Source organism: Tachyglossus aculeatus, chromosome 10 (assembly GCF_015852505.1).
Source record: "Tachyglossus aculeatus isolate mTacAcu1 chromosome 10, mTacAcu1.pri, whole genome shotgun sequence".
In the NCBI taxonomy this organism is placed as follows: Eukaryota; Metazoa; Chordata; class Mammalia; order Monotremata; family Tachyglossidae; genus Tachyglossus; species Tachyglossus aculeatus.
In genome coordinates this window covers 53,265,620-53,280,190 of record NC_052075.1, presented here as the reverse complement: position 1 = coordinate 53,280,190, position 14,571 = coordinate 53,265,620, and the positions used below count along the sequence as shown (strand labels likewise).

The window sequence follows — 14,571 nt, the reverse complement described above, 5'->3', positions numbered from 1 at the left end:
AACTCCCGGCCACAGAATCCGGCCTTCTTCTGGCCCTGGGAGACGACCATGGGCTCCAGCTGGCACCCTCCAGGCCAGCCACCCCCGCCAACCCCTTCTCCTTCCTCCCTGGGCAGAGAGGCCACCCCAGCCCCACCCTGGTCCTCCGGTGGCCAAACAAGAGCCGGATGTACTGGGTGACCTGGCCCGCTCTCCCATGATGCTCCTGGTCCGTGGCGGGTTGAGGGGGGCGGTGGGAGCGCCCGACTCGAAGTCGGGGGAGAGAATGCCCCATTGTCGACGGGGCCCCGAGTCACAGATAATTACCTCAATTAGTGACAATGGGACAGTAATAAATACAGGCTTAGTGTCTCCTATCCCACCAGGGCTCCTCAGATTAATCCCGCCGCGCCGGCCGGGCCTGAAAGGCGTGATGGACAACTCATTAAACTCCCCAAATGCCACACAACCTAGGCGTGAAGGGCCGTGTTAGCCCCCCGCGGCCACCAGCTTTGTCCCGATTGTGTGTCTGAGCCGCCGGGGGGCTGAGCGTCCACCGTGCAGCCAGGAGGTGAGTGGGGCTCCCCCAGGCCACGCCCGGCGCAGGGGGGATTAGAACCGCAGTCTAACCGTGGTTGCCCCAGTGCCCCGGCCCCGCCGGCCTGGAATGTCCCCCCGGGGGAGCAGGAGAAGCGGAGGGGCGGGGCCGACAAGGTGGGGTAAGGGGGAGTTAATTAGAAGGCGGCCGGAGCGAGGGGGCCGGGATGGGGGGTGGGGGGGGCACCCGGGATGGCCTGATTGCTTCCGAGGATTAGGGGGGGACGGGGTCCCCGAGAGACCTCTCTCCCTCCCCAGGAGGGCCCGGGGACCCGAAGTGGCCTTTGGGACCGGTCATTCCCCCAAAATAGGCCCTGGCCAAGCAAGACCCCCTAGGGAGGTGTGTTGGTGGTGTCTCATTCAATCGATCGCATTTATTGAGCACTTATTGTTGGCCAAGCACTGTACTGAGCACTTGGGAGAGTGCAATATCATCATCATCATCAATCGTATTTATTGAGCGCTTACTATGTGCAGAGCACTGTACTAAGCGCTTGGGAAGTACAAATTGGCAACATGACAATAAAGAGACAAGTTCCCTGCCCATAACAAGCTCCTTGACCTACCTCAGTTCCCCCCCAGGAGAGGAGGCAAGGTCGGGAGGGATAAGGGCCTGTTGGTCCTAGGGGGCCTTGGGGAAAGGCCCGGGGGGAACAGAGCCAGGACCAGGGCCTGGGAAGTTCATTCATTCATTCAATCGTATTTATTGAGCGCTTACTGTGTGCAGAGCACTGTACTAAGCGCTTGGGAAGTACAAGTTGGCAACATATAGAGACGGCCCCTACCCAACAACGGGCTCACCGTCTAGAAACGGGCTAGCAGTCTAGAAGTTCCCAGCTGTCTGTCCACTCTGACGTTCAACTGGACAGGAGGCTCTGGGAAGCATGAGAAGTGATCCGGGAACACGTGTGTGAGTGTGTGTGTGTGTGTGTGTGTGTGTGTGCGTGCGTGCTTGTCTGTAAATGAGGATGAGCGTGGGAGCAAACGTGTGGGTCCATGTGCCTGACATACATCCATGCGTGGGTTCTCTGTGCACAACCGTGGACTTACATATATATCTGTCTGCAATATATATAGTGTATGTATGTATTCGTAGTATATTTATTGATTTATTGTAATGTCTGACTCCCCTTCTAGACCGTGAGCTCCTTGTGGGCAGGGAATGTGTCAGTTATATCGCAATACTGTACTCCCCCGTACCGTACTACTGTACTTGTGCTGTTATATTGTACTCTCACAAGGGCTTAGTACAGTGCTTCTACACACAGTAAGTGTTCAATAAATACGACCGAATGAATGAGGGGTTGCAAGGGGTTCTGTGGGTGTGAGCCCTTGCACGCCTGTGCCCGTGTGCCCGGGGAAGGTGTGTGCTTGCAGGTGGGCACTCTGATGTGTGTGTGTGTGTGTGTGTGTGTGTGTGTGTGTGTGTGTGTGGAGGGGTGTCTCTGGCGAACTCAATTGCCCCCTCCCAGCCCCCTGGGGTCTCCCCGCCAGCGTGGTGGGGAGGGGTCGGGTGGCCCAAGGGCCGGGGGCACGTTGGAGGATGACAGGACCGGCGGCCGCTGGCCCTGGGAGGCTCTCCCGGACTATTTATAACCCGGCGGCCGGCGCTCCCCCGGGTGCTGCTTTTAGCCCAGACGGGGACGGGGGTGGGGGGCCCCCGCTCTGTGTGTGTGTGTGTATGTGTGTGTGTGTATGGGTGTATGTGTGTGTATGCGTGTGCAGGTGTGTGTGTGTCTCTTTCTCCCTGTCTCTGTCTCTAGGCCCTGGGCGCTCCTGCCGTGGAAAGAGTGAGTAACCCGACTGCGTGACGGGAAGAGCCCATTAGGGATATTCCGGCTCCGCCACCACAGCCAAACAGCTCATTTTCTCCTGGTTTTGTTATTCTTCGCTCCAGGCAGGCCGGGCAGGCAGGCCGGCCCCACGGACGCCGGGCAGAATTTAGCCGGCGCGGGCCGCAGGGCCGGGGGAGGCCAGGCCTGGGGGAGGGGAGGGGAGGCCCACGCTCAGGGGTCCCGGGGGTTCGCAGGTGTGGGTGTGGGCGAGGGGACTGGCTCCCCCCACAACCAGGGTGGGGGGACCCCCGGCCCAACGCCACCTTCCCACTCCCCGGCGGCCCAGCCTTTCCGCTCAGGGCTTTCCCCAAGCCAGTCCGAAGGGAGCGGCCTCCGCCCCAACCCCTCCCCATCCTGGCTCCGACCCCAGCCCTGACACCTCCCAGACTCCTCCCGATCCCAGCCTTGACACCTTCTAGACCCCTCCCCATCCTGGCTCCAACCCTAGCCTTGACACTTCCAAGACCCCTACACTAGCCTTGACACTTCCAAGACCCCTCCCCATGTTGGCCCGACCCCAGCCCTGACATCTCCCCAGACCCCACTTCATCCCCTCCCCGTCCCTGGCCCCTCTGCTGCTTCCTCCAACTCCCCCTCTCCCACCCATACGTGGGTCAACCCTTTCCAGCACCTTCTTCCAATTACTGGTATTTACTGAGCACTTACTGTGTTCCGTGCACTGTACTAAGCGCTTGGGAAACTACTGAAGCACCGAGGCCTCGTGGAAAGAGCACGGGCCTGGGATTTAGAAGGTCATAGGTTCTAATCCCGGCTTTACCACTTGTCAATCAATCAATCAATCGTATTTATTGAGCGCTTACTGTGTGCAGAGCACTGTACTAAGCGCTTGGGAAGTACAAGGCGGCAACACATATAGACAGTCCCTACTCAACAGTGGGCTCACAGTCTAGAAGTCTTGTCTGCTGTGTGACCTTGGGCAAATCACTTAACTTCTCTAGGCCTCATTCACCTCACCTGGAAAATGGGGATTGAGACTCTGAGCCCCACGTGATTTGCTTATATCCACCCCAGCGCTTAATACAGTGACTGCACATAGTAAGCACTTAACAAATACTGTTATTATTATTATTATCATGCAATGCAGTTAGTAGACACGATTACTGAGTTTATCTAGTCTTCCCCTATCCTCAGCCCTCCCCAACTTACTCCAGGCCCTAGCGCTTCCCTAGCATGGCTCAGTGGAAAGAGCACGGGCTTGGGAGTCAGAGGTCATGGGTTCAAATGCAGACTCTGCCTCTTGTCAGCTGTGTGACTTTGGGCAAGTCACTTAACTTCTCTGTGCCTCAATTACCTCATCTGTAAAATGGGGATTAAGATTGTGAGCCCCACATGGGACAACCTGATCACCTTGTATCCTCCGCAGCGCTTAGAACAGTGCATTGCACATAGTAAGCGCTTAACAAATACCAAAATTATTATTATTATTATTACTCCCTTGGCTTTTTTAAATGATATTTGTAAAGTGCTTACCTTGTGCCAAACATGCTATGCACTGTGGTAGATGCAAGATAATCAGGCCAGACACAGTCCCTGTCCCACATGAGGCTCCTAGTCTAAGTAGGAGGGAGTAAGATTTAATCCTTTTTGCCATTGGGTACCACCCCCTCCTCGGTCTTTTCCCCCTTCACTTCTTCAAGCCGCTGGAAGATCACAGAATAATAATAATAATAATAATAATAATAATAATAATAATCGTGGTATTTAAGCACGTACTCTGTGCAAGTTATTTAACTTCTCCGTGCCTCAGTTATCTCAGTTGTAAAATGAGTATTAAAACTGTGAACCCCATGTGGAACAGGAACTGTGTCCAGCCTGAATAGCTTGTACCTACCCCAGGGCTTAGTACAGTGCTTGGCACATAGTAAGCGCTTAACAAATGTCATTTTTAAAAAAAGAGGTGGGGGAATGGACTGATGGATGGACAGGTCTTTTCTTGGGAAAGGAAAGACTCCTGGAAGGGACCAGGACTCAGGATCAGGTGGTTAAAGGCGGTGGTCTCCTCCACCACGCTGAGGAGGGATTGCGGGGTGGGGGCGGGAGGGGTGTTTCCACTAGGACAGGCTATTGTGGAGCTAGATCACGGTTGGCGGAGGGTAAATGGTTATCCATTAGGGTCAGAGTTAGGGCTAAGGTTCGATTCAAGGAACTGAGTTAGTGGCTATACGTTGGGATTGAGTTTAGGATTGGTAGGGTCTATTCTGGAATAAGGTTAGGGCTAAGGTGAGAGTTAGGAATGTTGTCAGAGTTGAGAATGGGAATAAATAGGGTTAATAATAGTAATAATAATAATAATAATGGCATTTATTAAGCGCTTACTATGTGCAAAGCACTGTTCTAAGCGCTGGGGTGGTTACAAGGTGATCAGATTGTCCCAGGGGGGGCTCACAGTCTTCATCTCCATTTTACAGATGAGGTAACTGAGGCACAGAGAAGTTAAGTGACTTGCCCAAAGTCACACAGCTGACAATTGGCGGAGCCGGCATTTGAACCCATGACCTCTGACTCCAAAGCCCATACTCTTAGTGTTGTGAGAGTTTTGTTTGGGTTGAATTAAGGTTAGAGCGAAGGATAGGGTTAGGGATGAAGGTGAGAATGGATGAACTGGTTGGGATTAGATTCGGCTTGGTAAAATAAAGCCTGAGCCAGGCCTGGGGCTATGATCGGGGCTTAAGCTATGACCAGAGCTGGAGCGATGACCGGGGCTGGGGCTATGGCCATTGCTGGGGCTGTGACCAAAGCTGGGGCTATTACAAGACCTGGGGCTATGACCAGGCCTGAGGCTATGACCAGTGGTAGGTCGATGACCAGGGCTGGGGCTATGGCCAGTGCTGGGGCTATGATGAAAGCTGGGGCTATTACAAGACCCGGGGCTATGACCAGGCCCGAGGCTATGACCAGGGGTGGGTGTATGACCAGGCCTGAGGCTATGACCAGGGGTGGGGCTGTGACCGGGCCTGAGGCTATGATCAGGGGTGGGGCTGTGACCAGAGCTTAGGGTTTTGACCAGAGCTGGAGTTGTGACCAGAGCTCGAACTATGACCAGGGTTGTAGTGGTGCTCAGCACTAGGGCTATGATCAAGGCTGAAGCTATGGTAAAGGTTGACATTTGGGCTCGGTGGATTATATCAGTAAGGGCTGAAATAGGACTTGGTATGCGTTAGGGTCTGGTTAGCATTAGGGTCTGGTTAGGGTTATAGTTGGGGTTTGATTAGGGGTTGATTAGGCTCTGGATTAGGGATTGGTTAGGTTTGGTTAGGGTCTGGGTTAGAGGTTGGTTAGGATTTGGTTGGAGTCTGGGTTAAGGTTTGGTTAGGGTTCCACTAAGAGATCAGTTAGAGTTTGGGTAAGGGTCACAATTAGGGCTTGTTCAGATTTTGTTTGGGGTTGATGTTGGGTTTGGGTTGATCCTATTATGGTTAGGGGTTGGCCGGGGTTAGGGATTGGGTAGGTTTGGGTTAGTATTATGGTTGGAGATTGGTTAAGTTTGGGTTAGTATTATGGTTAGAGATTGGTTAGGTCTGGGTGAGTATCTTGGTTAGGAATTGGTTAGGTTGCAGTTGGTGATTGGCTAGGGATTGGTTAGGTTTTTGGTTTAGACTTATGGTTAGGGATTGTTTAGATTTTGACTAATATTATGGTTAGGGATCGGTTAAGGTTGCCCTTTGGGATTGGTTAGGGTTACTGTTGGGGTTTTATTAGAGTCCCAGCTGGGGTGGAGTTGCACTTTTCTTACTTTACACTTAAGAATTGACAGCAAACCCTCTCATCCCTCTCTCGGTCCCTTGTCAACTTTCCCTCGGAGCCTGTCAGGACCGCGCCTGTGATGGACAGTTCCCAAGAGCCTCCAGCCGCGTCGGCCACACCGGTGTCGGCCACGGCCACGTCGCCCTGGCGATGGACGAGGGGAGAGTGGCAAGGGGAGGGTGGGGGGGGGGGGCTGAGGGCAACGGAGTGAAATGCTTCTTAGTGCTGCAGGCAGACCCGAGCAGAGCCGGCCTGGTTCTAAGCATTCCACACATTACCTGGGCCTGGGTCTGCCCCTCTTCTGGGCCGACAGAATCTGGAATGGTTGGGATTCTAGAAGGATGGAAACGAGATGGGTGGGGAGAGACAGGAGAAAAGACCAGGATCAGGAACTAAAGGGGAGGGGACGGTGTATAGGACGGTCAGTGCTGGCGGGGTCAGGATCCTGAGCTCACCAAAGCTGATCAGGGCTCTGCCCAGTAATCTGAGGGCTAAACTGGCCACTGACCCGTCCTCCCTCAGCTCATCCGGCCTCCCCTCCTTCCACAGGCCCTGGAGATGTAAAGGCAGCAGGGGGTCTGTGCGGGTTGAGGTGGGTCGCGGGGGCTGGATGGAGGGCGGGCGGGGGTGGGTGCCCAGAGACAGACAGTGGGCTTCAAGGAGAAGCTGAGAGATCATTGATAAAAAATAGACTTTATTCTGCCGTGGCTTTGCTCTACAGGACAATCATAACTTGAGCCAGGGGACCGGCAGCCCGGAGGCAGGGCTGGAGTGGAGAGAAATGGCCAGGGGCAATATTCATTCCCACGGCTCCAGGTGTCGGTGAGGACAGAAGGAAAGACGCGGAGGGGAGGCGGGCGGGAGATAGGCCGAAGGGGGCCCCGGGGACCGTGGGTGGCGCGCAGAGACCGGCGCAATAAATAGTTTTTATTTACAACAACCAAACCCGTGGCTCTGCATCCATATTTCAGTGCAAATTATTTCCACACTGAGGCGGGGAGGGGGGAGGGCGGGGAGGTCGCAAGGGAGCGTGGAGGCAGCCGTTCCGTGGCCCTGGGGGACGGGGCGCTGTGAATCCGTATCACATACACACACACACGCACGTCACTACAGCTGCCCCCTCCCCGGAGGGGGGCTGCTGCTGGCGAGGTGGGAGGGGGTGCCTGGGGCTTGGAGTCACGGGGGCGGGGGCAAGAACGCAAAGGAGCCGTCGGAGGAGGGGGGGAGGGAGGGCGAGGGTCTCCTCCGGGGTGGGCCTGGGGCGGGGGGGGGGGGTGTCCGGCCCTCACAAGCACTCGTGCAACACGTGGGTGTGGGTGCAGTTGAGGCAGCTGACGTGGCAGCACCAGTGGAAGGTACAGTTGCAGCGCTCGGTGACGCGCTGCGTGCGGGTACGGTGCCCGCGGCCGCAGCACAGCAGTTCGCAGCCGTCGAGGGCGGGCGAGGAGCTGTTGCACGTGCGGCCGGTGGTGCCCGCGCTGCCCGTCTTGCCGCTGTAGGTGCAGAAGTTGGGCGACTTCTCGAAGTAGACGAGGTCGCGGGGCGAGGGCGGCTTGTGGGCCGGGTTCTCGGGCTCCAGGTGACGCAGCTCGGCCCGCGAGGCCCGGTTGCTGCCCGTGTTCCCGTAGACCACGCGGGACGCGCCGTCGAAGCGGTCCTTCAGCACGTCGCCCACGGCCCGCAGCGTGGGCAGCCGCATCCAGCACGTGCGCACGGTGCACGACCCCGACATGCCGTGGCACTTGCACTCCTGCCGCATCTCCGACAGCACCGTCTGAAGGGAGAGGGGAGGAGGGGGGTCACACGCGGGGTCCCACGCCGCCCCTTCCCTGGCACGACCACCCCCCGCACCCTCCTCCGCTCTCGTCTCCGCCGTTCCTGGGGCCCCGGGGGAGCAGCGTGGCTCAGTGGAAAGAGCCCGGGCTTGAGAGTCCCTGGTCGTGGGTTCTAATTCCGGCTCCGCCACTTAGCAGCTATGTGCCTGTGGGCAAGTCACGTCACTTCTCTGCGCCTCTGTTCCCTCATCCGTCAGATGGGGAGGAAGACCATGGTAGCTCCACGTGGGACAACCTGATGACTTGGCGTCTCCCCCAGCGCTTAGAAAAGTGCTTGGCATGTAGTAAGCGCTTCACAAATAATAATAATAATGATGGCATTTATTAAGCGGTTACTATGTTCCAAGCACTGTTCTATGAGCTGGGGAGGTTACAAGGTGATCAGGTTGTCCCAAGGGGGGCTCACAGTCTGAATCCCCATTTTACAGATGAGGTAACTGAGGCACAAAGAAGTTAAGTGACTTGCCCAAAGTCACCCAGCTGACAACTGGGATTTGAACCCATGACCTCTGACTCCAAAGCCCGTGCTCTTTCCACTGAGCCACACTGCTTCTCTTCCATCATCCTCCTCAGACTCTGGCCCCTCGCCCCGGCTCCCTCACCGCGCGGCCCGCCTCGTTGTTGTGCAGGTTCATGAGGAAGCGCAGGTCGCGACCCTTCTCCCCGGAGTCCACGAACTCGCGGCCGAAGAGGCGCCCGAAGTCTATGTTGTCGCTGCAGCCTCCCCAGTGCCAGTCGGGGCCACCCGGGCCTCGCCGCCCGTAGTCGCACGTGCACGATTCGATGGAGCCCTCGGAGCAGGAGCGGGCCACCGAGTGCGTCACCCCCGCCGAAGTGATGGCGAAGATGAAGGCCGTCTCCCTGCAGCCTGGACGGCGCGGACACGGGAGGAGGAGGAGGAAGAGGAGGACGACGAGGAGGGTACTCGGTTAGCGCTTACTCTATGCCAAGCACAGCGTTCTAAGCGCTGGGGTAGAGACGAGGCAATCGACTTGTCCCACGTGGGCCTCGCGGGCTTAATCCCCGGTTTACGGACGAGGTAAGTGAGGGACAGACACGTGAAAGTCCCACAGTTGACAAGTGGCGGAGCCGGGATTAGACCTCTGATTCCCGAGCCCATGTTCTTGCCACTAAGCCACGGACGGGACGGGACGGGGGCGAGGGGCATCAGCCGGGGCCGGACTGGGGGAGCGGCCCGAGGGCTGAGGGTCCCGGGGGTGGGGGGGAGAGCACTCCTCCCCACCCCGCCCCCTACACCCACCTCCCCGCTCCTCTGCTGCCCTTCTCCTTCTCGAGCAGCTGTAAGCCCACTGTTGGGTAGGGACTGTCTCTATATGTTGCCAATTTGTACTTCCCAAGCGCTTAGTACAGTGCTCTGCACATAGTAAGCGCTCAATAAATACGATTGATGATGATGATGATGAGGGGAGACTGAGGCGGGCAAGGGAAAGGGGCAGGTTCGCCCGTCCGTGATGGGCGGCTCCGGGGCTCAGAGAAATCCCCCGGGCTGGGGGCGTCGTCGGGGCAAGAGGTGAAGCCACCTGTCGGCCTCAACGGTTCCTCTGCCATCTCCAGAGGCGGGACCATATTGGAGGGAGGGGGGAGAGGGTGTGTGTGTGTGTGTGTGTGTGTGTGTGTGTGTTTGTGTGTGTTGATTGTGGGGGCGCTTTGGACCTCTTCCCACTCCTCCCCTGGGGTCGCCTCTCTTTAGCGTGGGAACGGCGCTCGACTCCCTCCGACTCCCGGCCCTCGGCCCCAACTGTCCCCCGGCCCTGCGTCCCCCGACCCTCGACTCCCGGCCTCTCAAGCCCCGGCCCTCCGACCCCCAACCCTCGACCCCCGGTCCCTCAACACCTGCCCCGGCCCCCCGATCCTCGACCCCCGGCCTCCCCGCCCCCCCGTCGCCGGGCCCACCTCGGTTGACGATCTTTCCGAAGACGTGGGGTCCGGTGGCCGTGGGGCAGTTCCAGCGACGGTTCCGGAACTGCCACTTGCACTCGCGCACGGCGCCCTGCAGCCCGTCGCTGACGCTGTGCAGGACGCCCGGGTTCTGGCGGATGAGGCGCCGCTGCTTGCGGCTCAGCAGCTGCAGGCTCGGCTCCAGGACCAGCTGCAGGCTCTGCGAGTCCGTCAGCAGGTTGGACGAGGACGACGCCGCGTTCACGATGCCCCTGCAGCGGGCCGAGCAACAGAGGGTGAGCGGAGGGCCCCGGGACCCCCACGCGGAGGTGGACGAGGGGTCGCAGGAGGCGGAGAAAGCCCCGGGGGGCCCGGGCCGGGAAAGGAAGCAAGGGCCCTCCCCCTCCGGCCCTGGGCACGCGTGGGCAGCTGAGAGAGGAGACCCGCGGGGAGGGGCAGCAGGGAGGAGGGGCCGGGAACGGCTGTCCAGGCGCGGGCGGGGGCGGGCTGCCCGCCGGACGCATCTGCTTGACCGGAGCCCAGACTCCCCTCCCACGGGGCGGGAGGTGGGGAGGCCCCGCGGGAGTCGTGACCCGCGTGGGCCCCGGGCGGGGTCGAGCTGGGGACCCTTCCCGCCGCCCCTCCACCTCCAGCCTCGGACCCCCCGAGCCCGAACCCCGGGAGGAGGAGGAGGAGGAGAAGGAGGAGTGGGGAGGAGGAGGATTGGGAGCCCGTTGTTGGGTAGGGGCCGCCTCTCTCTGTCGCCGATTTGTACTTTCCAAGCGCTTAGTCCAGTGCTCTGCACACAGGGAGCGCTCAATAAATACGATTGAAAGAATAAATGAAGGAGGAGGAAGAGGAAGAGGAGGAGGAGTGGGGAGGAGGAGGACTGGGAGCCCGTTGTTGGGTAGGGACCGTCTCTCTCTGTTGCCGATCTGTACTCAGGCGCTTAGTCCAGTGCTCTGCACACAGGGAACGCTCAATAAATATGATTGAATGAATGAAGGAAGGAGGAGGAGGAGGAGGAGGAGGAGGAGGAGGAGGAGGAGGAGGAGGAGGAGGAGGAGGAGGAGGAGGAGCTCCGGACCGTCGGACAGCTCCCTCCAGCCGCGGACAGCTCCCTCCGGCCCTGCGGCGGGGGCTCCGGACCCCGGGCTCCGTCCCGCTGCGGGCCTCCGCTCCTCCCGCGCTCCTCCCGCGCTCCTCGCAGTCTCCCGAGGGGCAGAGGTCCGGGGATGCCCGGGGGCGGGGGCGCGCGGGGATGCCCGGGGGCGGGGGCGCGCGGGGATGCCCGGGGGCGGGGGCGCGCGGGGATGCCCGCCTCCCAAGGCGCGGAGCCCCCGCGCCCAGAAACGCGCGTGTCAGAGACGGAGACGGTCCGAGACGGAGAGAGACGAGAGGGAGAGAGAGGGAGAGGGGGAGAGGAAGAAGGAGAGGGGGAGAGGGGGGGTCCCAGGCTGCCCGGGGCCCGCACTCACTCACCACCACTTCCCGCTGCTGTTGGCGGCCAGTGCCCGGGGCAGAGCCGAGGGGGCCAGCAGCGCCAGCAGCGCCAGCAGCGCCAGCGGCGCGGCGGCCCGGCCCCGGAGCAGCGCGGCCGGGCGCATGGCGGGGCCCGGCTCCGCTCCTCACTGCCCTCGACGGCGCGGGACGGGGAGGCCCCGGCCAGCCGGCCCCGACCTACAGCCCCCGGGGGCGGAGGGCGGGGGGCGGCATGGCGGGCGGGAGGGCGGGCGGGCTGCGGACCTGGCGGCGCCGTCTCTTATAGCGGCGGGCAGAGGCCAGGAGGGTGCCCCCGGGGCCGGGCAGGGGCCGGACGGGGCCGGGGGCGCGGGCAGTGGCGGCGGGCCCGCGGCTCCCGCCCGTCTGCGCCGAGGGCTGGCGGGCGGGCGGACAGGCCGTCCATCGGGGCGCGCCCCCCCGCCCCCCGGCCCCCGGCCCCCGCCCCCCGGGCCCCCGGCTCCCCCGACCCCTCCCCTCGGGATTCCCTCCCACGCGCGCCCGCCGCGGAGCCCCCCGCCCCATCCCGCCCCATCCCGCCCCAAATGGCGGAGCTGAGCTTAGAACCCAAGTCCTCTGACTCCCTGGATTCTGCTCCGCACACACCCGGCCCACACCCTCCGCCCCTCTGCCGCCGCTAATCTCCTCACCGTTAGGCCTCCTTCTCCCCTGTCCCGCCGTCGACCCCCAGCCCACGTCATCCCCCGGGCCCGGAATGCTCTCCCTCCGCACATCCGCTAGCTCTCTTCCTCCCTTCAAGGCCCTTCTGAGAGCTCACCTCCTCCAGGAGGCCTTCCCAGACAGAGCCCCTTCCTTCCTCTTCCCCTCGTCCCCCTCTCCATCCCCCCATCTTACCTCCTTCCCTTCCCCACAGCACCTGTACATATTTATTACTCTATTTATTTATTTATTTATTTTACTTGTACATATCTATTCTATTTATTTTATTTTGTTAGTACGTTTGGTTTTGTTCTCTGTCTCCCCCTTTTAGACTGTGAGCCCACTGTTGGGTAGGGACTGTCTCTGTATGTTGCCAACTTGTACTTCCCAAGCGCTTAGTACAGTGCTCTGCACACAGTAAGGGCTCCATAAATACGATTGATGATGATGATCCGCCCAGCTAGCTCTGCTTCTTCCCTTCAAAGCCCTACTGAGAGCTCACCTCCTCCAGGAGGCCTTCCCAGACTGAGCCCCATCCTTCCTCTCCCCCTCCTCCCCTCCCCACCCCCCCGCCTTACCTCCTTCCCCTCCCCACACCACCTGTATATATGTTTGTACGTATTTATTACTTTGTTTAATTTCTACATATTCATTCTATTTATTTTATTTTGTTAATATGTTTTGTTTTGTTGTCTGTCTCCCCCTTCTAGACTGTGAGCCCGTTGTTGGGTAGGGACCGTCTCTATATGTTGCCAACTCGGACTTCCCAAGCGCTTAGTACAGTGCCCTGCACACAGTAAGCGCTCAATAAATACGATCGAATGAATGAATGAATGAATCCCACCCCATTCCGCTCCCCGACACCGCCGGGGCCGCCAGCAGGGGGCGCAGCGGGGGGGACCCCCCACCCCCCACCCCGGGCCCGCCACCAGGGGGCGCAACGATTTTGACACCTGTCTCCATGTTTTGTTTTGCTGTCTGTCTCCCCCTTCTAGACTGTGAGCCCGTTGTTGGGTAGGGACCGTCTCTCTATGTTGCCGACTTGTACTTCCCAAGCGCTTAGTACAGTGCTCTGCACACAGTAAGCGCTCAATAAATACGATTGAATGAATGACACCCCCACACACACCCGGGACCGCCAGCAGGGGGCGCAGCGGGGGACTCCCGGGCCCGCTGCCCACGCCGCTCCCGCCCGGCCCGGCCTGGGACCTCCTCATCATCATCGTCAATCGTATTTATTGAGCGCTTACTGTGTGCAGAGCACTGTACTAAGCGCTTGGGAAGTCCAAGTTGGCAACATATAGAGACAGTCCCTACCCAACAGTGGGCTCAGAGTCTAAAAGACCTCGACGTCACCGGGGCCTTAACCGGGCCTGGGGAGACACCGACCCGCCCGCCACGCCCACGGTCGGGGCCCGCACCAGCCGGGACGTCAGGGAGAACAGGAGCAGGAGCAGGAGGAAAGGGAGGGTTGGGGAGGGGGATCCCGCCCAGAGGTGCGGCCTAGTTGAGTGGGCAGAGAGACAGAGCACTCCGACTCACAACGAAAGAGACCCAAAGTGTGGGTGAGTGTGTGTGTGTGTCAGTCTGTGACACAGCGTGATTGGGGAGGCAGGACGCCAAGCCCCGGGCCGGAAGGACCATTGGCCTGGCCCGGGAATAGCACAGCTGGACGGTCAAGGTGTGACGGGGTTAGAAGCAGCGTGGTCTAGTGGATACAAGCCAGGCCGGGGAATCGGAAGGACCTGGGTTCTAATCCCGGCCCCGCCACCTGTCTGCTGGGAACCTTCGGGCAAGTCACACCACTTCTCTGGGCCTCATCTGTAAAATGGGGATTAGAGTGTGAGCCCCATGTGGGACAGGGACCGTGTCCAACCTGATTAACTTAGGACAGCTTTTAGAACAGTGCTTGGCACATAGTAAACACTTAAGAAGCACTGTTATTATTATTATCATGGAAATGTATGGTGCAGTGTGATCAAATGTGTGCTGGTGTGCCAATGGAGGGCGGGCTAAGGGGCTGTGTGATCCTGCATGAGCACATGTGACTGTGTGACAACATGTGTGCTTGGGACACTCCAACCATGTGGGTATAGGGGTGAGTGTGATTGTTTCTGTGCGGGGTGTGTGTGCCTGTATGACTGCCACAGTGGTAGTAGGACGGATGGTGACTGTGTGTCTGGAGGCTGTGTTTTCTACTTCTAGCAGTTGTGACAGTGTAAGCCTGAGTGTGACTAGGTGTGGCACTGTATGTGGGTAAACTAAGAAGCTGTGAAGGACAAGAAGGGTGAGAGCAGGAGAGACGGGGAGCCCGAAGTGGGAGGGGTAGGGGGTTCCGGTGGTAGGGAAAAGTCAGAGATGGGGTCGACCTGGCCTCCCGTCAGAGGGGGGTCGACCTGGCCTCCCATCAGAGAGGGGTCGACCTGGCCTCCCGGCTGGTCCTGGGATTGAGTCTGTGAAAGAAAATCCGCTCTCCTTGATCTCTCTGAGTCTTTTCCAGA

At 59.4% G+C, this 14,571-nt stretch overlaps 1 protein-coding gene across 1 annotated transcript; it reads right to left on the bottom strand.

Moving 5' to 3' along the window:
- Positions 1–7,461: 7,461 nt before the first annotated feature.
- Positions 7,462–11,517, bottom strand: WNT1 (Wnt family member 1). The gene is made up of 4 exons (XM_038752036.1): positions 11,393–11,517; positions 9,926–10,182; positions 8,614–8,879; positions 7,462–7,950 (listed from the first exon to the last, which is right to left on the bottom strand). The coding sequence occupies exons 1-4, from the start codon at positions 11,515–11,517 to the stop codon at positions 7,462–7,464; spliced, it is 1,137 nt and encodes a 378-aa protein (XP_038607964.1).
- Positions 11,518–14,571: the final 3,054 nt, after the last annotated feature.

Bases quoted from the DNA above. Each gene is read 5' to 3' on its own strand.
- WNT1 (XM_038752036.1), bottom strand. From the start codon at position 11,517: ATGCGCCCGGCCGCGCTGCTCCGGGGCCGGGCCGCCGCGCCGCTGGCG. The intron at 8,880-9,925 runs GTGGGCCCGGCG...CGCGCCGTCCAG, and splicing joins CGGAAAGATCGTCAACCGAG to GCTGCAGGGAGACGGCCTTC. The intron at 7,951-8,613 runs GTGAGGGAGCCG...CTCTCCCTTCAG, and splicing joins ACAACGAGGCGGGCCGCGCG to ACGGTGCTGTCGGAGATGCG.